The sequence below is a fragment of the Cryptomeria japonica genome, chromosome 3 (genome assembly GCF_030272615.1).
Source record: "Cryptomeria japonica chromosome 3, Sugi_1.0, whole genome shotgun sequence".
In the NCBI taxonomy this organism is placed as follows: Eukaryota; Viridiplantae; Streptophyta; class Pinopsida; order Cupressales; family Cupressaceae; genus Cryptomeria; species Cryptomeria japonica.
This window is the reverse complement of record NC_081407.1, coordinates 789871485-789897750: the sequence shown is the minus strand read 5'-3', so window position 1 is coordinate 789897750 and position 26266 is coordinate 789871485. Positions and strand designations below refer to the sequence as shown.

General features: G+C 38.0%; 1 protein-coding gene across 2 annotated transcripts in view; it reads left to right on the top strand.

The window, feature by feature from the left end:
• The first annotated feature begins 4341 nt into the window (after nucleotides 1–4341).
• The window catches only part of LOC131069600 (uncharacterized), a 186753-nt gene continuing 164828 nt past the window's right edge, over nucleotides 4342–26266 (top strand). The window contains exons 1-2 of one of the 2 annotated variants that reach the window (XM_058005127.2): nucleotides 4342–4714; nucleotides 17724–17811. In XM_058005127.2, the coding sequence (XP_057861110.2) occupies nucleotides 4431–4714; nucleotides 17724–17811 (372 nt within the window). In that variant the 5' untranslated portion in view covers nucleotides 4342–4430. The remainder of the gene's footprint in view (nucleotides 4715–17723; nucleotides 17812–26266) is intronic. The other variant, XM_058005126.2, reaches the window with a different exon arrangement.

Sequence of the window (26266 nt, the reverse complement as noted above, 5' to 3'; positions counted from 1 at the left end):
TGAGGGTCACCCTAGGAGGGTTTGGTTAGGGTTGAGTTAGTGGATAAACTCTTGTGCAAGAGTTAAAGGAATAACCATGGTCAACACAATGAATGTTTGAAGAGACCCATGAGTTAAAGGATGGTTAAGTTAGAGGAAAGTCTCTAACCAAGGGTTGAGTTTGAGTTAACCATTAATGGTTATTGAAGACTTTGGAGGTTAGCTTATTGAAGACATAAAGCCTTTAATGCTTTATGAAGACTTTGGAGGCTTTTGAGAAGTGACCATTTTCTTAAGGAATGCGCAAATGATTAGTAGGATGATTAGGCTGAAATGGAAGTGATTAGAAGAATCTAGAAGGGGGTTTAAGCATGCAAGTGGATTTTGTAGGAGAATGCAAGTGGGAGGATTTTTATGATTTATTTGAAATCAAATTAATTTATTTCAAAAAGTGGGTTGCAAATTGCATTGGGTTGATTTAAATAAATTTGATTTATTTAAATGTAAAAGGATTTTTAATCAAATATAAATTTAATTAAATGGGAAAGGAGTATTTAATTAAATAAAAATCAAATTAATTTATTTCAAAAAGTGGTTTGCGATTTGCATTGCGTTGATTTAAATAAATTTGGGGTTTTTAATTAAATATAAATTTAATTAATTAGGAAAGGAGTATTTAATTAAATAAATATGATTTATTTCACCAAAGGCATCTCTTATATGAAATGGGCAAAATTTTTAAAATCTAACGGTCCAACCATCAAAAGAACATATGCAAGACGATTGAATTAGGTTGGGCTGTTGATTTTTTCGACATTCTTTGTCATGAGTGTTGTTTGCATTTTTTCCCACGTTTTTCATCGACATCATCAATAGTACGCCAGTATTTTGTCAGTACTATATGTTCGCCCACAACATGGCAATGCGCCTCATATTTAATGACCCGCCTCGCGAATTTCACTAGCAGTGAGGACCACGTAATAAAAATCTACTTTGGCATGGTTTTCCGACAAACAATGGCCATTTTTTCTCCTTAGCATTTGTATTTCTTTATTTCCACGCTAACTACATCGCCACATCAATACGAGGGATGTTTTGACCTATTCGCTTCCGTTCAACGCAGAGAAAATGACACTTAGAAGGAGGGATGAAAGCATCAAGATTTTAAGCAACAAAACTTAATGGGTATTTAAGTTATCGTTTGCTTACCATCATCATCCTTGTCGAACAAGCTGAAAGCCTCCTTGAACCGTGTAATCTGATCCTCGGTCAATTGCTCAGTCGTTTCTCACTTGCAAACTATTAATAAATATCAATAAAAATAACTATATAATAAAATGAAAGTTACGAAACTATTGTGGGACTTGACATTTTCTTGTTGTTTTGTCATTATCACATTGGTGACGCTGTCTATTGGGGGAAATCACATTGTAGCAAGAGAATTTTACATATTTTAAATTTTTTTATATTTCCCGTGTGAATGAAGTAAAAGAATTCCATAGTGATAGAAATATATATTTTAAAAATCAAGTGATCGAAGATTTGGCTGAAGTATATTTTTATTTTACAAATCATATAAAAAAAATATTTTCAAATATTTTGCTCAAAGATTTTCCATCTCTTATCATTTAAACTTTATAATATTAAATGTTTAATAGTTTTAAATATATATTTTAATTTTTAATTATATAACTATATTATTATATTTTAATGATCATTTCTATTTAATATCATTAATAAATAATAAATAATAACAAATCAATGTTACTAAATCATTCATCAATAATAGATATTTTAAATTCTATTTAGTTATTATATAATAGACAATAAATTAATTTAATATTAAATATAATTATTTTTATTAATTTGAATTTTTTTTAGTTATAGCAATAATAATTTTTATTTAATAATTAAGTTTGTAATAATGTATAAATATAATAGAATAATTTAGAATAAAATAAATTTAATATGATCTTTGGATAGAAAACTAAAACTAATGTTAATTCATTTTAAAATGTGATTATCATCACACAAAGTTATTAGAAGGGTGTGAGGTTTCATGGACCTCAGGGGGACTTGACCTCATAATATATCAATATTTAAAAACATATAATCAAAATAGTATATTCATAGTCTTAAGGTTCTATGTGAAACTAAAGCAAAGAAATTATGTATATAAAGAAAATAATAACATAGTGTAATTTAAGACTCCCAAAGGTGAAAAACAACTACAAACAAAAAAAAGCAAGAAAGAAGATACAATAGATAACTTGTAACAAAGGCAAACCAACAAATATCTATGAACTTCATACATAATTCAATGAAAAAGGACACGTTCTCTGTAATTTCCATGTATCTTCCTTTCTTGGCACTCTCCACTACAAAATCCGAATTACGAATTAGTGCAATTATGAATGACATGTCAAAGATCGTAGTTGCAAATATTTTATGTTTTGATCCTTCAAACATCTTCTATCTTGACAAGTATAAGGGGACAAGCCGACTAGATGATATTGTATATGTAACCAAAATATAAAATGAGGTTATACACATCAATTAAAAATAATTTAATATTTTATTAAAATTGTTACCATTGGTATAAAGGTTAGTCAATGATATAGCCATCATATTAAGTGCCAACCTATGTAAACACCTTTATTGATGTGTCAATTCCAAATTGGTCCATGCATCTCCAAATGGATATACTCATATACTTGCAAGATTTGAACTCATATACTCTATCTCCCTATCTCTCTCTGTATCCCTCCCCATTTCTTTATATTAATCCCTCTCTATTTATCTTTTTCATCTCTATCTATCCCTCTCTCCTCTCGTTTTCCTCTTTATCTATCCCTCTCCTCTCCATATCAATATAACACGAATCTATTGGTGATGAAGCCTAACTATCTATCTAATTTAGAGTTTTTCTTTCAATCATGTTTGGATCTACATGTCTTCACCCCCTCTATCTCCATATCTCTCTCACCTCTCTATATATTACTTCATGTCTCTATCGTTGTCAATCTATCTCTCCTTCTCTCTCTCCCTATCCATATAATTGTCTCTTCCATCTCTATCTATCCCCATCCCCTCCCCTATCTCCATATTTATCTTCCTTTATATTTCTATCCCCAGTCTCTAGCTCCTTACCCCTCCCTCTCAATATGCAAAAAATAGAACATTTTTTTATGATTGACCTTTCACACCTTTTTGGCGTACCCATTGCACACTAAGGTGCATTTGCTAGTTTAATTAAAAGTTATATTTTGGTCAAACAAATTAAATCAAATAAATAGAATAATTTATTTAATTAATAGTAGAAGGGTGAAAGGATGAATTAATTAAATATTGAATTTAATTAATAGTAAGATGAATGATAATTAAATAAATATAAAATTTACTCAAATAACTAGACAAAATAGGTGTCTACAGATACATTAACAACCGTTGAATAAAGAGTTCCAGAAATACTATGAATTGCTTACAAAACAATTCCACTTACCCCTCCACTCTCTCAACAAGCCCCCAATTCACCATCTTCTAGAGTCTCCAAACATAGACTCTTGTTCAATTCTTAACATAAGATAACAACAAATTGTCAACTTATGCTCACTTGACAATTTCACTATTCCCAACAAGTAAAAAACAAACCACAATGAAATGATAAAGAAAAATGCATTTGGACTACTAATGAAATCCGTAGTGATTCTCATTCTTACTCTTTAAAACAATAATCAACCTAATTTTGCAAAGTATCCAACAATTTAACTATTGAGACAATGTATATTATAAGCATTTAATTGTTCTTAAAATAACCAAAAGAATATTTTTTCTATATTGAAATTATTCTCGTAGCTCCTTACTTATTATAATCTAAACCATATTAACATATGTCCAACTACTATAATGCTAATCTATCATCCCAACCCTAGCACACAATTACCAAACAGCCAATAAATCTCTAAACCAATCAAAATCAACAATGCATCTACAATTAAACTTAAAAAATATTAAAATTAATTTTTTAATTTTTTAATTTTTTAATGGGGTAAACATTTATTACTTAGTTTTGAAGTAGTGAGATTACAAATCTCATCCTCAACACAAACTCTCAAAAATAAAACTTCAGTAAAAATTTGAATCTTGATGGAAAGAACAATGCCACCATGAATTAATCAGCACACTTTTACCAACAGAAAATTCGAATTATAAGTATATTAAAAATCTCAATAATCCATAATAAATTATAAATAAGATATTAAAAAGTGTGTAATATTATACAAAGAAAATTAAATACTTCAAAATAATATCATTTAAACGTCGATAAAACAGTTTCATTTCAGAGACTCAATATGCACCACAAACCCAAATAAGAACATATTTTACAACAATAATAATACTAAGCATCGGACACGCATTCAGAGCTTCAACTTTCCAGCGAAGAAGCTCCAATGGCTACTGTGGCCAACATATCAGTGACCAGGGTCTTCCATTCCCCCTGTTCCTGCGCTTCTTCGACGTTGCGTTCCTCACTTTTGCCATCTTGGCCCTCCGCCAATTTGGCGTGTGTTCCACTAAATTTGTCCACAGTTACCAACTCCGGGAACTTTAAAAGGCCCCAAACATTGCAGAAATGGCGGAGAAGTGCGAAGTACGTGAGGTTTGAGGTAACTCCAACGAAGCAAACAGAGCCAGACGAAAATGACTCTTCTTCTAGTGAAGTGTCCGACGAGAGGTTCGAACACGGGACCTCACTTCAATTTTTGTTCATTCAAATGCGTAGTTATCTACTTTGTTAAGTTTTCCTCTGAACCATAATTCGGAATTTTGTCTGAAAAAGGAAACTTTCTTAATCTTTTGGTTTGGACTGATCGTAAGCTGTGCGTAAGTATGTGAGGATCTTCTGAAATCAATTGCATGGCTTTACTTTCGTCCGATATTTTTGGTTTCTCTGCAGGAACCGGATAAATTTAGTGGCTTTTCCGAAATTTAACTTAAACTTTTTGATGTTTTTTGAAGTCCCTATTTACAGTGATTATCTAACAGTTTACACCAGCAATATGTGAAACTAAACCTTTTGTCAAAAGTTTTAATTGATAATATTTTCTTTGCTTTCGTCTTAGATTCTATGACCGAGGGACTTATCTTACGCTGAAGTCACATGTCACCTGAGAATTGCATCCACAGTTGCACTGGTGCGATAAGTTAGACATTGAATTGGTCGTAATATCTCACCTAATGTTAACGCTTAACAAAACGAGCCAGTTTCAGGTACCCCAAGTGTTGGTCTCGGGGAATTGGATTTGGGCTTCACTAACACAATTAATGGAAGGGCCTATCTATTCCCAATGGCTGATGGACATGGGGAATCGAATTGCACCCATGGGAAATGCCATATCTTGAATTGGATGAAATATTTTACCTAATGCGGACTCTTAATTATACAAAAAATTAAAATTGATCAGCCAACTGCAGGCATCCTCAAATGCTGGACTTGGAGAATCAAATTTGGGCCTGCCGTGTACAAAACTTATGGATAGGCCAATTTTGGGCATCCTCAATTGCTGGGCTTGGGAATTGGATCTATTATTTAATATCAACATTTACGATATGAATAGACTAATTTAGGGCATCCCCAAGGGCTAGGCTTCGGGAATCAAATTTCATGCAGCCATTTGACCCCTGTAATGCATATTGAGGATTTGGAAATAGGTCACTCTTAAAGGAATGCATCTCTTAACTATTACACAACTCTCCTCTTCTCCTTAAGCTTATACGATATAATTTTTGTGTTTGCTTGATAAATCTGAGATGAGACTATGGGTTATGGGCCATTTAATTGCAATCTAGGGATCTAAACTTGGGTCAAGCTCGACTGAAAGAATGGCTTTACCATTTTCGCCACTTGCTGAACTTACACAATATAATTTAAATCTAATATTTAATTTGCTTAGTAAACCTTGGGTGAGGTTATGGCCCACTTTATTGCAGTGTAAAGATTTGAACTTGGATCATTGTCAATCTCAAATGAATACATTTTTCAGCATCACAGCACATATTCTTTGATTTTGCAACATAATTTTTATTTAATTTTAGAAGCTTGGATAATATTCTTACAAAATACAGGTTATACTTAATTGTACCCTAGAATCATTACACCCTATTTGCCAAAACTCCATCCGGATTATTAGCTGCTTCATTGGGTGAGGGACATTAGAGCTTGGGTTAGGCTCTTATATTTAATTATACTTATATATATTTTGATTTTAAATTTAATTATATATAATTATACTTTTATATTTTAATTTTAAATTTTATTATTATTCTTTACCATTATTGTATTTCAAAATGGGGACATTACATGTGATGGAGAGGCTATCTATCCTTTCTTACTCTTACTCTTTACCAAAGGATGAGAAGATTCTTTCCCAATTGCTTCTTCTACTTTTCTTTGCTCTTCTATGTATGCCAATACTTGTGTCTCTGCAAGAAGCCCTTTACCTTTTGGCTTTTCTGCAGAAATTTTGATGCCTTTTTGAGGGATAAAGCACAAATGTGCTGTCACTCGACTGTATGAGCTCTTGTATGTTTCTTTACAATGAGAACAAATCCAAAGTAAATCTCCTCCACCTGGAAGTTGTTGTACAATTTCCACATATTTCCAAAGGGGAGAGTTTGGGTCTGTTTTAAAATGGAGTTCATTCTTGCACTAGAAGCACTTGCCATTCTACAAACCAAAATGAAAAAATAAAACAAAACTAGAGAGTTCATTTCTATTTGTAAAAAAAATGCAAGGAAAAATTTAAAAAACAAAAAAGAACAACAGAAACCTACCTCTTTTGTTCAAATCTTCCTCTCCAATGTCTTTGAGAACAAATCTACACTTGCAACCGCGTAGGAGTAGCACAAGAACCAGCTAGGAACAAGCAACAATCAATCTTCAACTCTCCTTGAGCAATGGCAAGCAAAAAACGAAGTTCAGCATTGGAGCAAAGAAGTTATGTTTTTCATTCTATTGTGCAAAAATGAAGTAGCTTTTACCTTTTTAGTGTTTTAAGACATCAAATTAGGGTTGGGGGGTTGAATTTGCCTTTTTAGCATTAAAAAACAATATAATAAAGTCAACAAAAAGTGTCTTTTCTGCCAAATTCTTGACGGGTTCTACAAAATCTGAGGAAGTTCTTCTTGAGTTCTTCTGGGTTCGGCAGGGATGAACCCATAGGGTTTGGACCAAACCCTATCCAACCCAGGGTGAATGGACTCGGGGGGAACCGGATCGAGACTTGGGTGGTCCAGGTGAAGAACCCAACATCATAGATTTAAAACAATGTTTTTTAATAATAATATATAAGTTGTTTTTTTGAGGATAACTTAAAGTTATTTTTTTGACAATTTAAGTTAGATTATTAAATTATTTCCCTTGCACCACTTGTTGTGACCTTTTCACTCATCGCCCCATTGCAAATGGGGACCCCCTCTTTTGCTAGTAGTCAGGCATTTTAGGCAGTCTATTAGCAATCAGGTCTCTCGAGAGGCTAGTTTAGATCTCACTCGGCTTTAGTGTTTAAGTGTTTGGTAAGAGTCAAGAGCTTCACTAAGAGGATTCACAATGCAACCTTCAGGTGAAAAACGGCTAGTTCATGAGAGTTAGTTTTTTGAATGATGAGCAACTCTCAAATAAGAGGAGCGCTTCAAAGACTAGATGACGAAGGATGAATATAATTTTTTTTACAAGTTTCGATGAAAGTAAAAGCGCTCAAATTCCTTGACCTTGTAATGTGCTCAAATTCCTTGACCTCAAGGAATCCATGACCTTGTTGAGTGCTCAAATTCCTTGACCTCAATGACTCCACGACTTGAGGGTCTTGATGGCTAGGTCGAGTAGGAGTTGCATTATCAATTCTGTTCGCCAAGATAAGTTAGTCAAAATGAGCAAGTTTTTCTATGACTTCATGATCAAATGCGAAGACCCAAAGACTTGAGAGAGATGTTTGCCTTGAGTGCTCAAATTCCTTGACCTCAAGGAATCCACGACTTTTGTGAGACGATCAACTTTACAAGGGTTGGGTGAAATACTAGGTTTGATGACTTAATGCTCAAAGTGATTCCAAAGGAGAGATTGTAATGTCCCTACTAGTTAGGAATCACTGTCCTGCAAAACAAATCGTTAGAATACAACATATACACCAATTTGTCACTAAATCATCTTGCAATTTAATTTTAAGATTACTTAATTAACATTAATCACAATTCTTATCTATAAAAAGGATACGATGCCATACAAAGTATGTCCTTAGGCGGCTGTGAGGCTCGCCTTCTTGGAACCACTCTTGGTCCCAAGCCATCCAGGAAAACGAAGGTGAATTCGATTCCTGTCTTGGATGTAATTTCTTACATCCAAGCCATCCAGGAACCAAGGTTTTAATTTGATTCCTGTCTTGGGTGTAATTTCTTACACCCAAGCCATCCAGGAAATCGAAGGTTAATTCGATCCCTGTCTTGAGTGTAATTTCTTACACCCAAGCCATCCAAGGCAGACCATAAGTCAATTCCTCCTCATCACCCAAGTCCATTAGAGGGGACCGGCCAGATCCGTCTCTTCTTGGATGAACATGTCAACCAAGCCATTCGTATATGCATATAGATCATCAGTATATATATATATATATATATTTATATACTGCCAACCAGGGATTCGCGTATCCCTCCATTAGGCTTAAGGGAGTCCCCCCCCTATGGCCTTCATTATTTAATCATATTTATATTGCATTTGACAACTTAATTATTATTTCCATTTCTTAATTCACATTATTAACACATTCCTTAATATGTATTTGTTAACATATATTTAAATATGCCTAACTATCACATATTATTATTAATTTCATTAATCAAATATGTTCATTCCCTAATGTGTTAAACTGTATATTGCATTCATTAACGAAGTAAATAATATTAACATGCTAATTACCTACGTTCTTGATATTCACATATTACTTATATTCATTATTAAAATAAAACAAATTGCATAGCATGCTGACCCTTATACTCCATTAACATATTATTAATGTTATTTAGGTATTGACATTTATTAACATTACGTGAAACACATTACACGTACCTGTTTGTGCGCAGCCAATGTCTCCTTCCTTCCACGCCGTTCTGCATGGAGGGGTGCGGCGGTGATCACAGCTTAGGCTGTGATTACCGTCGCACCTCTTGTGCGGAGGTAATCGGGGGGGGGGGGGGGGGGGGCATTAAATGTTTGTTTGTGTATTTTTTATTATTATTTTTTTGGTAAAAGATTTATTAAATATTAAATATTTCTCTTTTGTCATATTCAAATATATTAAATGTTTCATTGACATTTATTATATGTTTAGATATATTTTATTAGTTTAATCATTTATTTATTTGGAACTTATTTAATTAATCTATAAATATATTGACATTATGTAAATACTTTTACATTATGTGATACCTTAGGGGTTATCACAGAGATCACCCAAACCAACCTTGCAACAATTCCTTTACTGGGTGAAATCAACGAGTCAAACAAGAAGAGTAATCTCGAGGGAATCAAGACATTCATCCTTGAGTGTTCAAATTCCTTGACCTCAAGGAATTCACGACATGGCAGTCATGAGAGTTATTATGAATGAAAGTTGCAATATCAAGTTGGTCTTTAAAAATTTCCAAATTTGCAAACAACACTTACGATGATAAGGCAATGAAGAGCTGAAGCGATCAATTTACTTAATGAATCAAGGGAATGAGATCAAGCTATTTATCCTTGGCTTCTCATTTTCCTTGGGTTCAAGGAATCCACAAACTTATCATTTTCCTTGGATTCAAGGAATCCATGAAGTTCTCATTTTCCTTGGGTTTGTAGGAATCCACGACTTTACTATGAAATGCAAAATTTATCCTTGCCTTAGAGGATCCACAATTTTTATAGAATACTTAAGGCATGCGCTAGAGAGGAAAGGGTTGTGATGATTGACATTGCAAATAGGGTCGGCCTTATCAAACAAAGTTGGTTTGTCATGGAAATTGAAACATTGCAGAAAAGGGAAATATGAAAGGTCGGTCTCTTAGGGAATTGTGAAGGCCAATGGTCATCACTTAAAGCCTTTATATAAGATGAAGGCAATTCATTTCAACATCACTTTAAAGCGAATTTTGTCTTAAGCAGACCTGTGGTGAGTTTCTTCACCAGCATTCCATTTGTTTGAAGGCGAATTCCATGTTATATCAGCAAATTTGATCAGCCATCAAGGAGAGTTTAAAGGCGAATTCCAAGTGAGCAATACAACATCAAAGCAAACCCTACCAGCATCAGGAGCAAATTTCTGAGAAGCATCAGACCTGAGACATTAAACTTGCAGACCTGGAAACACCATTTATTAGGCTGGAATTTCATCTGTAAGCCAGAGTGACATCATTCCAGACCTTCATTAGTGCGAATTTAGGACATAAGTATCAATAAAGGCTCAGAAGAGGTTTGATTCCCTGCAGTTTGTGGAGTTATTTCATTAATATCAGACCTGATTTAGGTCAACTTTTATAAGTACAGACTCAGATCAGACTTAGAAAGGGTCTTCAACATGAAAATTGCATCAAGATAATTCATTTCTATGCCTTTAATCATCAAATTCTGTTTCTGTTGCTGCTGATATTGCATTTGCATGGTTATTATCATGCAAAATCCGAGTCTAACAAAAGGCTAGGGTAGGAATTGAGTGCTGAAATCAGAGTAGTTTATCAGATTTTATGTTGATTTTCAGATTTCCAGAATTGAATTGCTCTCTCTGCTACTGAGTTTTTGTGTCTTTTCACCTTATTTTGCTTTCAACATCGTAACTTAGGCAACTTTTGCCGGAGATAGATGGCAGCCCCAAGGACTGGAGGAGTGTTTAGACAAATGAAAATCAAGGAAGATTCAAAACACATGCTCGAATCAAAGATCGTCTCATATTGGGTGAATTTTGGAGATATCAATCAATCTCGGCAAGTTCAATACGGAGAAGCTCTGAGGACCTCTCTATGGAAGTAGTCCTTGTGGTGTGTCAAAGAAGATGATCAAGAATGGCATAGTACAAGCAGCTGGCTTTGCTCCGGCTATTCAATGAAATGAGCTAATAGTCGAGTGTGCAAGACATTACGACGCTGAGTCAAGGCAAATAGTGGCTCCCGGTGGCAAGGTGTTAGCATATCTATTAGAGACTGCCATCCATGAAGCATTTGATATACCTGATCACAACAAGATGGTTTACAAAAACAAGGAAGGAGCACAAATGATATATGACGAAGACCCTGAGAAAGGCTTGGAAATCATCAACAAGTTTTGGATATCCAACCCTAGACCTTATCACTCCAAGATGCCTAAGAGACTCCACCAATCATACTTTAAGGAAGAATATGGAGATTTGATATCATTGCTAAATCGAATCATGGGGTGTCCTCAATCATCATACTTTAAGAGTTGGATGTTCAACTAGGTGAAATTATTGATAGCCGATGATGAGATGGTCAATTGGGCAAGAATCATAAGCAACAATATTGATCAACAATTGAAAAGACTAGAGCATTCCAAGCAATTCTACATGAGCTCATATGTTGTCTACTCATTAGCAAGATTTTATAGATACAAGGGATTGACATACCAAGGTCCAGTTGGAAGCAACAAAGGAGAAACAAGAGTATGTGAATGCTATCCATAGCTACACTTCCACAACATGACGCACTTTAGGAGAGTCAATGACGCCTTTTCAATGCATATGGTGAGGACCTTGCAAGGCGGTATTCATCAAAGTTTGTCTCAACCGGCAAAAGATCTAGTGAAGAAGTATGGAGCATGGTTCATCCAATATCCCAAGTTCACATACATAAGAGTTCAAGGGTGTTTATCTTCACCCTATAGCTTCCAATGTACTTGATTGACAAAATGGTGTTCTTAGAGCTCTTGAGACAATTAGTTTCATATGACAAAATCCAAAAGAATAGACACATGGCTGGAATATCTTTTCCAATCACTATTGGGAAATCAGTGGAGATGTGCCCATCAATACAAGCTGCTGAAAAATCAGAAGAAGAACTGAAGTTTTATCCTCTTGTTATCTATGTGTCACGAACAAACTTTGATCCATATGATAACCTAAGGAGGATCAATGAAGGCAGGCACAAACATAAACTACATCTTGGACACTGCTGGATGAATGCTACAGATGGCTTTGAAGTTACAAGGAAAATGTTTTCCTGGCTGCCCATTGATATCACAAGGGCTTGCAAGTTGTTTTCTATTCTGGATCAAGTGCAAGATGATGGAAGGCGCCTCCAATGTGCCTTTGAATAGGAAAAGGGAAAAGAGATACATGTTAATTGGAATGAAATGGAAATCACTGAATTGGAAGAAGTAATGAAACTTGTTCTAACATACACACAAAGGTGGGCTGATATACAAGTCAAGAAGCTGAAAGAGCAGAATGCACAATTGACATATGATATGACGGAAGATTTGGATTCTCAATCATCTGACGAGGACATAGAGAGTATGAGCTTTAGGGAGGGAGCAACCCAAACATCTCAACCTAAGGGGTCCAAAAGGAAAGAAAGTCATAAGGAAGGATCAAGACAAAAGAGACAAAAGACTAGTGTCGATCATCCTTCCACTAGCACTTCATCTCTTCAAGAGAGTACTATGAACTGGGCATCTGTCACGGAAAGTCAATCATTAAGGAAAACTGAAGGTCAAGGTGTGAACGAATCCTTGGAGTACACCATACAGGATAAGAGAAGTAGAAGAGCAGCCCAAGAAACAAGATTGCCACCAAAAGTTAGTTTGGTTGTGCAAGGACAAATTGTAGATGATACAACTGTAATGAATTAAGATGCTAACATCATGGATGAAGATGTGAACGAAGGAAGTCTCCTTTCCAAGAATATCAAGGAACCAAAGAATTAGAAGAGAGAAAAGAGCAATCAACTATCCCTGCATGGCTGCGAGATAGAATGACTAAAGAGAAAATAGTGGTGGAAGAGGACACAACAAATGACTTAGAGAGTTTCTTGGAAAGACTTGGCAAAACAATTGAGAAAAGGAAAGCTACTAAATTCTCTAAGATCACAAGGGATAGTATAGGGACATGGACGTTGCAAATAGCTACTCCAAGGGTGGATAAGGTAGAAGATGAGATCACTCCTAATGAATATGATGTTGAAACTATTGATTTAGGGCCTACTATATCCGGACAAGAAATTGAAGAGTTGAATGATCTTGTAAAGGCAGTCCAGGATATGCTAAATATTGTATAGGAAGATAAGAGGTGGTTAGAAAAGGAATTAGATGTCCTAAGGGGTTATGTTCAATGACTCACAAAGCGAGCGTGACAGGCTGATGCTTCATTCATCCCCCTAGCAGTACGTCCTTCAAAATCAGTCCAAGAGTTGGAAGGAATGAGGACAACATCCTAGGTTGTGAGAAGATGGATGGATAATGCTTTTGCTAAGGCAAAAGAATTTGCTGGTGAATTGGTGCACATTTTTGAGAGAGTCACTTCTATTCAAGACAGGATCCAAGTTCTACTTACCTCATATGAGGAATTTAGCTGTGTCGAAGAGCTAACCATTCCATGGCTACAGGTACTGATGGACATCTCTAAACAAACCTTAGTGGATGGTGGAGTGATGGAAGTTCACCAAGCATTTGATTTTTATAGATGTTATTGCATACCCAAGATGAGGAATGATATGTTTGAGGACATCAATAAAGGTTGTACACGAGTTGAGGAAATGATCAAGGGTATATATGATAGAGTTCTGATCACAACTGAAGTGATACTTGGAGGAGTGAAAGAGGGTGAGGATGCGACTATTGATAAGTTGATGGAAAGAGTGAGATGTGTCTTCTTCAGGCCTACAAAAGCAATTTTGGAGGAGTATCTAGGTGACATTCAATCACTAATGACACTTGCGAGCAACGTTCAAGTCTTAGAACCAGATTGGGAGAAAGTATTTGCTTCATCCTTAGCTGACTTAGCATTCATGGAAAACAAATTGGAGATCTTGCCAAGTGTACCAATGGAAGAGTTCGACATCATTATGTCCGGATTCATTGAGTTTGCCGGTAGAGAAAGGGATAAGGGGAACAAACTTGTATATGATAATTTGTTATGATGAAAGATGCTCAATGCTGATTGGAACAATCTGATATGTTTTTTTGAGTCTGATTTCTTTGACCAATGGTATTGGCACAACCTGACAAGTTGGTTTCTATAAAATTCTTTGACTAGCGTATAGATATTTTGGGTTTTGAAGAGATTTTGAGGATAACTTGTGTGTTATTGACTCTTAGAATGTAGCACAATAGATACAATACAAATAGAAGACTAAACTAATTCTGAAATTAAAAAAATCAGAACTCTGATTTTTTATTACAGCAATGTAAATTTGACAAGAATGACAATTTATTTTGCTCAAGGTGCAAATTTGCATACCAGGAGTCCTGAGCTTGCCTAGTTGAGCCTCCTTATTTGACCGAATTTCAATACATGTTGATGTAATAGCTTGCTGAGTGTGGAATCAGCTCCAACTGACTTTATTGACTTTAGGACAAATTATCAAAAACAATTTGAGGAGTACTAAGCATACCCAGATGGAATTCTGAATTCTTGCCAGGTGAACCCTTCCAGGAATGAAGAATTTCTCTGATTTATTGAATATTCTAATCACAATTGACCTTATTTCTCCTAAATAACTGCTGCAATATTATTCCTTATCACCAACAAAGAGATTCAATGTAATTTGTAGACTTGAAACCCTTGTATTTATTTTTACCAAACTCCAGGCTAAATGGGAATGGTACGGTTTAGTTGAAGAAGGTATGGCTGATATAAATGATGAAAGTTTTGCTGTAGTTGACCACCAAACCTTCTCCAATTCACTGTAAATGCAACCTGCCACTGATTAAAACCTGAAATCTACAGAAATTGGTCCTCAATGACTTGAAAAGTAGTCTCCTGAATGTCCAATTTGCAAATTTGGTGAGAGGATTTCGTCCGGACACCACAATACTGGAGGTTTTCGTCCCCAATACTTCTCCAAAGCTGCTTTTGCCGTGCAGATCTGAAAATTAGCTGAGAGCTCCAAAAAATGAATAACAAGAATGCCAAAATGAGCCTCCACAATGTCTTTTTAACATGCCTCAAACCCTAAATCGAATTTGGGGTTAGGGTTGTACTTTTGACATCATAAAACATGTTAAAATGTTTCTTTTTATTAAAAATTAACTTTCCCTAAGCGGTTTAACCTATTGAGGGTCTAATTCCTCATTTAAAGTGGCCATATCATTAAATTATAACCTTTAAGTTATATCTTCTAGGAAAATGTGCCAAGGGGCCACTTTATTAATATAAAGTGATTATATTATTTCACTTTATTATTATTTATTTAATCCAACTTAGGAAATATTTCAATAGTTCCTAATTTATTCATAAAATGAAATCTGCGACTCATATTTGAATTTCGTTTGAAGCACTATGATCACTAATGTTGCCTAAGTCCTGTAGGCCAACCGACAGTTCCTCCTAAAAAGTAGGGACTCGCCCTAAAAAATAGGAACTTCTCTCCAAACGCCTATAACTGCTCAAAAGTATCCTGCTCTGCTCCCTGGTCCCTTGGGTGGTCATCCTGTCAATTGCTAGTTCTCCCTAAAAAATAGGAGACTTCCCAAAAAAGTAGGAATTGTCGTCTGAAGGTCCAAAACAGCTCACAAAGCCCTTGCAAAGCTCCATGACCCTCAGAATGAGTCCCCTAACCATATCGTTGACCTACGGGAACTCAAATGATAGGTCAACCCCTGCTCATCTTCTATCGCCTAGAAAGGGGACATTTCATATGATTGTAGGTGGTATCGAATTTTCTTATTAGTGGATTCATCCCCCTAGTTTGTGCCAAGAAAGTTGTTCCTTTCTCATTGGTTGATATTTAATAAAGTTGCTAATTAAGTTTTTGGTTGTAACGAACCCTAATTAAGGTTTAGGTGGCTTAATCTTGACCATTGATTTTAGATCAATCTTGGCCCTTCATTTGTATTTTGAGCTTTATATAAGCCTAGCTCATTTGGTTTATACCTCATAAGAGACTTTGGAGAATCGTTGCTATGGTGCTGCTAAATTGATATAAGACATTGAAGCTTGGTGATTTTATATTGTATCTTGGAGTATTTGCATGGTTTTCTATCTTCTCAAGTCAATTTGAATTTGCTTAAGTTTTTTTAGTTAATGGATGTTATCGTGGATGATTCGTGGTAAAACTCTTATGTTCACACCATTTACAGTTTGTTGACTATAAATTGTAGTGTATGGTTAGTTTGAACCTTTGAAATAAGCTTAACTTCGATTGCTCCTCTCTTATTGATATGCATATCTCTTATGGTATTGATGATTGTTAGTAGTAATCCGACTATCATTAGCTTGCCTTAGAAGATTGCACCTACTTTGCTTAGTTCTTCATTGCATGGCGAAACAAAGCATGGTTGAATTTCATTAAGTCATTCATCATCCCTTGCATTCTAGGATTAGATTAGGATCTCTCAAACCTTATTCCTTTTTTTTTTCATAAGTCATTAGTAGTGGTAAGCAAAGCATTCCATTGAAAATCATACGAAAAATACAATCAGACTCATAGGTCATTTTCCTAGTTTTGAAGTGATCATCTCCTAAAACCATTACGTGAGCCCCCTTGGATTAGCAGCAATCACATCAACCATTGAGACTATCCACACATCAAGACCTGACAGTATAAACCTTGGAATCATCTCAAGTGAACATTTAACTCAACATTCGGGAGGATATTGTTCAAGAGAGTATAGAATATTCAATACTTTATTCTGTGTTTGAGGTGTCATAAAACACACATCAACACCACCCTATTAGCATGTGGGAAATAAAATAATAGGCTAAGGTCTTCATTGGACTTACTCTTGAGAAGTACAAATTTCTCAAGTCTAATATAGGAGAAGGCACACAAAGAAGAAAACTGATGGTAAATACTTCATTTGATGCATCAATCTTCTTGTCTGTTCAATATGTTTTCATTATATTTTTTAATATATTTACTTGTATTTGTTCGTATCATTTGCACATTTCATGGTATTGGGATAATCCATTTTTAAATGCATGGATCAAATGAAAATGTGATTGTTCATGTACAATTTTCATCAAAATATAAATCTACAAAAATCAGTGGTATTGATATTTTGTTTTGAAGATTTCAAACATAATGTGTTTGTCTCTCTAGTAAAGAATGCAAGATTACAGATAATTTTGGTTTTTATTCTAGTGTAATCAGATTTTTTTTATAATAATTTCCATATTATGATTATTATGTGGTTTAGTCTCCATTTTGACACAAACGTCAAATACTGACTAGGGTTGAAGGATTTTTTATTATTAAATTTATCTTACTCTGTTCTATGAACATATTAGAATGCTCAAATTTCCGTGATAGGTGTGGGTATAAATTTGGGATCTCCCTCCTTTTTCTTGGCATTTCTTATATTTCATTGAGGCTGGAAAAGTTTTAGTTTGTATTAATTTTGTTTCTTATGTGGGCCATCTTAATATCTAGATATCTCAATGGTTTTTGTTTGTAGAATTTTTGAATAAAAATGTGCACCGTATTTTGATGTAGCTAGGATCATCAGAATACTAGAGTGGCTTTAATCAAATGCTTTTTCTTTTCAGTGTCTTGCCAACTAATCTGGAGGGAGCAGTTTTACAGTCAAGTCAGTCAAGTGCTAAATTCATTTCAGCAGGTGGCATGAGAGCTATAGTATGTACAGTGTTGGTTTCTTAAAAAAAAAATTTATTCCTTCCAAAGCTTCTGCTATATACATTATGGTAGACATCATCAATTTTGTCTGGGCCAACTTTTAATTGAAATGACAATATTTTGATGAGGAATCTGACTCGTTTTTGAGTGACCATTTCATTTCTTTTGTTTTTTAAATGTTAAAAGTATCTCTGATATGCTGCAACATTGAATAATATCAATTGCAAAAGGCGTAGAGATTCAATATGCTAATAATATTATTGTTTTATAAAATAGAATAGAATAACTTTTAATGTCCATGAGGCCAAAAATAGCCTTTGAAAGAGCCAGCCACGCCAGTCAAGCCTTCTGCTTTTCATTTCTTCTCCTGTTCAAAGTGATAATGAGTTCTCCAACTTTCTCAACTACCCCCTCAATAAATAAACTAGTATAGCAGCATCAAACAAAATACTAGCATACTTGACCTTGATGTTCTTGAGGCATTGCAATGAAAATAGTGTGTTTTTGATTCCACTACCCTAGAAGAGCAAAAAATACAAAATCTCTCTTCCCAAGCTTCTTTTTGCCTTTTCCACCTTTCATTTTCACATCAAATCTGATGTGTGTTAGTTCTTCATTGAGCAATTAAAATATTTTCTCTGCAAGGGATATTCGACCCTATGCACGCTTTTAGCTGATGATCACATGTGGGGTCAAAGTCTTCAAGGTATTGCTTCTTCTCCCTAGAATTTTTCCCCACATGACCTTGTGGAATTTCTCTATGACAAATGCCTTGATATCTTTCTTGTCACTAGGACAAGCATTTAAATAAAAATTCCACTTATTCATCCACTTATTGTTTTGTTTCATGCATGACTTCTTTCTCTCTTCAATCTGATCAATTGTTTTGAAATAGATTATGAGACAAACCATATCAATGGCTTCCATAGGAACAACTCCTATTTCAGCAAGTAAAATCTCATAAGTGGTTACATTTCTGATCCCTAATTGTTATTTTGTTTACAAGATGGGTTACTTTATTTAAATGGTTTTCTCTTATGTTCAATTTATAATGGTAGCTACCTCTATCTTTGCTCCATTATTTCATTCTTCCTTTTAAGATTCCTTTGTTTTAAGAAATGTAAACATTTATTCTGACAAATGTACTAGTAGAAAACTATGAAAATAGCCTTTCAGCCAGAGCAAGCAGTAACATCCAGTAAACTAGGGAAGTATTTGTGATTTGCAGATCGGATTGTGCCATCAATTGGTTGATTCTATTTCAAGGGTTGAAGTGAATTTATTGTAAAGACATCGTGTATTAATAAATAAAATAAGAAACTTTGTTGGTGGGTTTTTCACCTTCAAGAGGAAGGTTTTCCCAGGGTAATCTCTGTGCTATTGTGTGAATTTTTTATCTATCTAATCTGATCACCAAATTTTAACAGTGTTATCCATTTCTACCCTGCACAAATATCTAAAGTAAAAAATCCAAGAACAATGGCCCAAAACTTTTAGAAATATTGGAAACCAAAACTTTGCTACAATGAGATATAATAACCTATGCGAATACTAAACTAAGGAAAAAATCCTTAGCTATTTTATTATTATGACTATTTAAGTGATTTGCTTATCTTCAATCAATTGGATTTCATAAAGATGTTTGTTATGGTGTATAACAATCCTGAAGGTATAGTTTAACATATGGCCATTAGTAAAGCTTTTTTTAGATAAAGTAGTCGGGGATCTGTAGGGGGCCCCAAACTAGGAATTTGAAAGTGTAGTACATCAAATAACAAGCATTACCAATGCAGACATTAGAACATAAAAGGGTTTTTCTACTAAATCTGGAAAATTTCATCTACTTGCCCCAAAAGTCTTCAATAACACTCATATTAAATGATTCTCTCTTAAACTTTGCTATGCTATCCTGCTATAGAGAGTTCAACGTTTTTGTTTCAAATGCAATCTCAACACCATTTTTAATGATGCCTTCTTTTTGGGTTTTGCTTTTTGCTTTTTGACTATTGTCTACTCTGCTTTTTAGGTTGTAGAAAGAAATTTTTCTTTTATTCCAATTTCATTATTAGTTATGACTTCTAATCGCGTCCTCGGCCTGAAAACCCTTGTCCTAGTCTCAGGGACGTTTCGGGGACTTGGGGATGGCCAAGGGACGTTTCTCCCCATCCTCAAATTGCCAAGAATTTAGAGGGGACGTCCCCAAAACGGAGGGCATCTTCCCTAGCTGGGGGGACGTCCGTAAGTTGTTTGCCTCACTGGGTAAACAGAAAGAGTACTGAAGTAATGCAGAAATGAACAATGCAAGTACAAGATAAATACGAGAATAAGCTTTCCATTAATGACTTAGAATGCACCTAATGTCCATAGTATTATCTGTCGTAAACATCACCTCCTTCAATACCCGCAGGTAGTATATATAACAGCTGAAGGTGTGCGGCACAACCGTCGCGACTCCAACTACCTACCCGTCGGCTAACTAACTAGTAACAAATAACATTACTACCAAAACATAAGATATACATATTTCCTGACAACATCATCCCCCCCAAAAAAGAAGTCGTCTCCGACGACTAACAACAAAATGGGAGACAATGCAACCCATACAAATTATACATCCAAGACAAAACTAAGGAGGGGGCTGAGGAAGCGTCCCTGAAGTAGAAGGCTGAGATGCCGGTGTCTGGGCCGCCAAGCGGGCGCGGAGCTCATAAACCTGTTGAGTATGTGCAGTCACATCATGCTCCGCCACCAACACTTTCACCAAAGCCGTCTTCACCATATGCGCGGCTTCTAGTAACTCCTTCTCTTTCGTATCCGCTGTCTCCATCATACAGACCAATCGAGCTTGCAACAGGCTCCTCTCGGTAGTGACTGCATCCAACTCCTGCTGCACCAGGCTCCTCACACTCTGCTCCGCCGAAAGGCGAGTCTCCACCTCAGCCTTCTCTGCTCGGGCCATCTCAAGTTGTGCCAACAACTGGGCCCTCTCTGCTGCTCATTTGGCCTGCTGACTGGCCACATCCCTCTCCAACTCGACTCACACAGCCTCTCGGACCGCAGACTCATGCTGCTTACACCTTAATGCATAATAGGTGTCTCGGTAGACCTGCTCAATCTCTCGGACGACTGCCATCACCCGACTCTCCACAATGGGCTCACACACAATCCAAGCCTGTAGCATCTCATCTGTCTGAGTAGTTGGCCATCTCGGAGACTCAAAGCATGTAGCAAAGGCTATGGGGCAGCCCACCCGCATAAACTGTAGGACCCTTTCTAACTCCACCACAACCTGCTGTAATGCTCGCATTTGGGCCGTGGCCACCACTCGCCTACCCCTCGTCACCATGTCAACTAAATAGGCCTCAATGTCCGCCCCCTCCTGCTCTGAAGGCTGTGACCATGATGGAAGTGGCATCTGAGTAAGAGTGCCAAGGGGTAACTTAGAAGTCTCTGTCAGAACCGATACTGCCGCATCCTGCTGGCATGAAGGTACCTCCTCCGCCACTAGAGGTGTAGCATCCCCCTGCTCTTGGATGGCAGAGACGACCTCTCCTGCCTCGTTCCCAACTGCTGGTACATGTGCCTCGCTAGATGAATTGTCCAAGTCTACTACCTCAGCTGGAGTCTCCCGACAAGGTGAGAATACAACAGCTCCCACGGGTGGTACCACTGTCATTTGAAATCGCTCAGTCAGCCAACTCTCCATAGCCACTACCGACGAGTCTGTACTAGGGATCCCCGGGACTCTTTGCATCTCTACGACCGGAGTGTGTGTTGCCATAGCCATGGGCTCCTCCAACAAGGAGGCAGAAACGATCACCACTGCCTCAGGTCCAACAACATCCAACCGCACCTGAGGCTCCGTATCAACCACCTCCCTCAGTGCCTACTCCTCATCTACCACTACTCGATGCGGCGACCCATCTGTACGTGACTCCGCCATGTCTTCGGTAAGTGCCTCTGTGGCCGGGGCCGGTCTCGAAGGTGGTGCTCGACCCTGCGGAGGTGATGCTACCTGCTACTGGATGGGGCCAAGTGTAACTGGCGTGCGACTCTGCCCAAATGCCGGAATAGAGGTCCTCCCACTCCAGATGACATCACAGGTGTGCCCATCGGTAGCAAGGGTGGGGAAAAAGGGACCCTCTCCTCCGTCGCCCTGCTGCTATCATCCTCCTCATCCTCCGCTTCCAAATCCTCTGTACTACTGGAGTCTCCTTCCCACTATCAGGTTCCCCTGAGGCCGTATCTACCATCCGTTTCTGCATCGCGGAAGAGTGCCCAATGTCAAGGTGTCTCCAATACATGATAGGAGGCTCACCTGCTGCCAACGGTCCCTGCGGCCGTACCTCCAACTCTGCCTCCGACACTGCTTCCCGCGTGGCCTCCAAGAACAGTCCTATGCCATAATGGGGCATATAAAACGTGCGATGCTGCATCGTCAAGAACTCGCACATTCTCTCTGCAGCAACGCAGCCCAATCGTACACAATGCCGTTCATAAGCCTATTCATGAGCATAATTTGAGGGAGGGCGATGTCCTACGCCCTACCAGATCCCGTCAACCTGCTCTTAATGACATCCATTATGCACCGCTAGTGGCCCTCTGCAACAAAGGTCTTGCGTATTCCTCGTCCCTTCGTGGCATCAGCCACGTTGTCCAGCTCCACTGTCGTCAAGTTTCTGGATACTAATTTAATCCAATATTCTTTCTCCTCACGCTTCATCTTCTTAGCCTTCGACTCGATTTTCCTGCCCTGTCTGCCTGGGATGTCGAACACTCTCGTAAAGTCCACAGCTTTGAAGGATATGGCAACATCCCTCTTGAGATACTCAAAAGTTCTCGTCCGTGTGTGTCTGTCAAAGGTGTCCACCATGAACCGTAGGGCAACCTCATACTCTCAGATAGGAAACACGGGCATTCGGATAACCCACTCCACTCCTGCCTTACGAAGGTTCTGCTTCACCAAATCATTGTCGGGTGTGTCTTGCCACCATTTTCGGCATTCAGACCCATTCATGGCTTCGGTCACTTCGTGGCCGTCCAATGTCCACAGTCGAACCGATCCATTTGCTGCGACTTCGCGAACTTTGTAAGGTCCTAGCACCTCACTTTAAATTTTCCAGGTTTAATTTCATTTCGCCCATTATATTTCAACACGAGTTGTCCTGGGGTGAACTTCATCCGCTTTAGATGCTTATCGTGCCACAACTTCCTCCTCTGCTGCGTTGTCTCGGTTGCCCACTAAGCCATCATCCGCTTCTCATCAAGTTTATTTAGAGCATAAAGTCGCTCCCTCAGGCTCTCCATATCGCCGAGTCTATTTTCTATTGCAATACGAAGACTCGGTACCATGAATTTGGCGGGCACCATTGCTTCCCACCCATACATAAGTTGGAAGGGCGTTTGTCCTGTAGTCACTTTGTACGTCGTGCGGTAAGCCCACAACACGGAGGGTAACTTCTCTTCCCAATCTTCCTCTTCGACTCCACATGACTTATAAATGACTCCTACAAGGATCTTGTTTGTGGCCTCCGCTTGCCTGTTGGCTCGAGGGTAGTAAGGACTCGATAGAGAATGGAAGATCTTAAATTCTGTTGTGAGCAACTTCATAACATGGTTGACAAAATGGCCACCTCGGTCACTCGTCAGCTGCATGGGGATACCATAACGAGTAATGATTTGCTCATAAATAAATCTGGCTGTACTCACCGCCGAGTTATCGGGTAGGGCCCGTGCTTCCACCCACTTAGTCAAATATTCTGTGGCTACCACGATGTATCTGCACCGCCTAGCACGACTGACTTTGAGTGGCCCGACAAAGTCCAACCCCCATCGTTCAAATAATTCCTGTGCGTGTGAGGGGTTGAGCGGCATAAAGTCCCGCTTCAATGGTTTTCCAACAACCCATTCTCGGGCATCATTATATAGCGTGGGCCACCACAAGCCTGTGAGTAGCAACTTCCGTGCAGTAGTGTCTGGTCCCATGTGTCCCCCCGCCGGCCCTTCATGCGCCTCTTGGAGAACTCCTGGCACCTCCTCCTCCATCACACATCTTCTAAGTATTTGATCCGGTCCCATCTTATATAAGGGTCCGTTGATCGGTTGGAATGTTCGACTTCGTAAAACCAGTTTCCTTCGTTCTCCTGCTAGCATGCCTGGTGGAAAGACTGAAGTAGAAAGATATTCCCCGATGGCCGTGTACCATGATGGCAATGCAACAATTTGGAATAAGTGGGCATCTGGAAAATCATCGTTCACCCCTTCCGCTGGTTCTCCTGACTTTATGCGTGATAATTGGTTCACTATCACATGGCTTCTCCCAAGCCGCACGATAATGGTGACCGTAAACTCTTGCAGCAAGAGTAGCCATCGACTAATCCTTCTCGGAATTATCGGCTTGTTGACCAAGTACATGAGGGTTTGATGGTCTACGTAGAATGTGAACGGTGTCGCCAACAGATAGTTTCTGAATTTTTGCACCGCATAGATCATCCCCAATGCCTCTCGTTCTGTTGTGCTGTAATTTTTCTCCGCTTTGGATAACATTCTACTGGCAAAACAGATGGGATCCAACCCGTGATCTCCCACTTGGGCCAGTGTGGCACCGATCGCAAAGTTTGAAGCGTCCACATGGACATGGAACTCCCTGTCCCAGTTGGGGTAAGCGAGGATGGGGGCAGCTACCAGCCTCGTCTTCAATTCCTCAAATGCTTCACTCTCCGGGGTCCCCCAGGTGTACGGCTCACCCTTGCGAGTAAGCTTGTCCAAGGGGTGGGATATTTGTGCAAAGTTTTTTATGAACCTCGTATAGTAGCCGATATGGCCTAGGAAGGACTTTACCTCGGTGACATCCGTAGGAGGCTCCATCTCCATGATCACTCTTATTTTGTCTGGGTCTGTCTTCAGACTTGCTTTGCATACAATGTGCCCAAGCAATTTGCCTTGTGGCACCATAAATCGACATTTTTTTGGATTAAGGGCCAGCCTTTCCCTTCGACATCTCTCCATGCACTCTCTAAGGGCTACCAAATGCATATCTTGCCTGCTATAGATGGACTAGTCGTTGAGAAAGGTTTTAAAATTCCCTACCGACATCTTGTCAAATATGTGCAGTATAATTCACTGGAATGTTGCAAGTGCATTGCATAGGCCGAATGGCATCCGGTTGTATGCATAGACACCAGCTTCGACCACGAAGGTGGTCTTCAGTTTATCTTCCTCGGCGATTGAGATCTGGTTTATCCGGAGAATCCATCCATAAACAAGTACATCTCATGGCCGGCCACCTCCTCTAGTATGCTGTCGGTAAATGGGATTGGGAAGGGATCTTTAATCGTACCTGCATTGAGACATTGGAAGTCCACACAAATCCTTATTTGGTTAGCCTCCTTCTTTAATGAAATGACTATGGGCGACACCCATTCACTTGTTTGTACTTTGAAAATGATACCGGCCTCCAGCATTTTTTCTATCTCTTCGTTCACCCGCGCTGCATAGTTGCGGTTCATCCGGTATGGTTGTTTTCGTACAGGCTGGGCTCTGGGTACCAACGGGATGCGGTGCACGCACAGTTCGGGAGGTACCCCCTTCAGGTCTTTATACGTCCATGCGAAGACGTCTTTAAACTCCAGAAATATTTTGAAGGCTGCTGCCTTAAGCACAGGATCCCAGTCATCCCTGACTAATATATTCCGTGGGTCCTCCTCCTTTCCCAGGTTTGTTGCCTTCAGCTCGAACTCTTCAAATTGAATTGGCTTGTCTTTCTCGAACTGATGTGTGGGTGCCTCGTCCACTCGGGCTTCCCCCTCCTTATATTCTCTGTATTTCGGAGGGAAGACCTCCGGATCGGCGGGCTCCTCTATCTGCAACATGTTGCATTGAAAAAGTTCGTAGTTAAATTAATTGTTAAACATTTAAAAATTTAAAATTAATAAATAATAAATTATAAATAAGAAATCAAAATAATAAAATATTAATTCATTAGTAGTATTTTGATTTTCATATCGTAATCGACAATGAAACTATATGGTAGCAGTGTAGCCTTTGGGTATTTTGACATTTTGTATGTTATTTTTTCAATATCTATTATGATATGCATATTGACATTGTGAATGAATTGAAATTCTGAATTACGAATGCATAATTGCATATCGAGTATTGACAATGTTGTATGTTCAGAATTTGCATTCTAAAATGTTTTCATAGTATCATACACATGCTATATCCATGTTTTCATTTGAACATAATGTATATATGCATGCTTTATCCGTGTTTTCATATGAACATTTAGAATTTTCCTATATATTTTAAATCTTCCCTATATTTTATATAGCCATCCCTCGTGGTCCCCAAATTTGGAAATTTTTTTTGCCATCCCGGAAATGCGTCCCGCTGTCCCCTGCCGTCCCCTGCCATCCGCATCCCGGAAACTCGGGGTAACATAGCTTCTAATTTA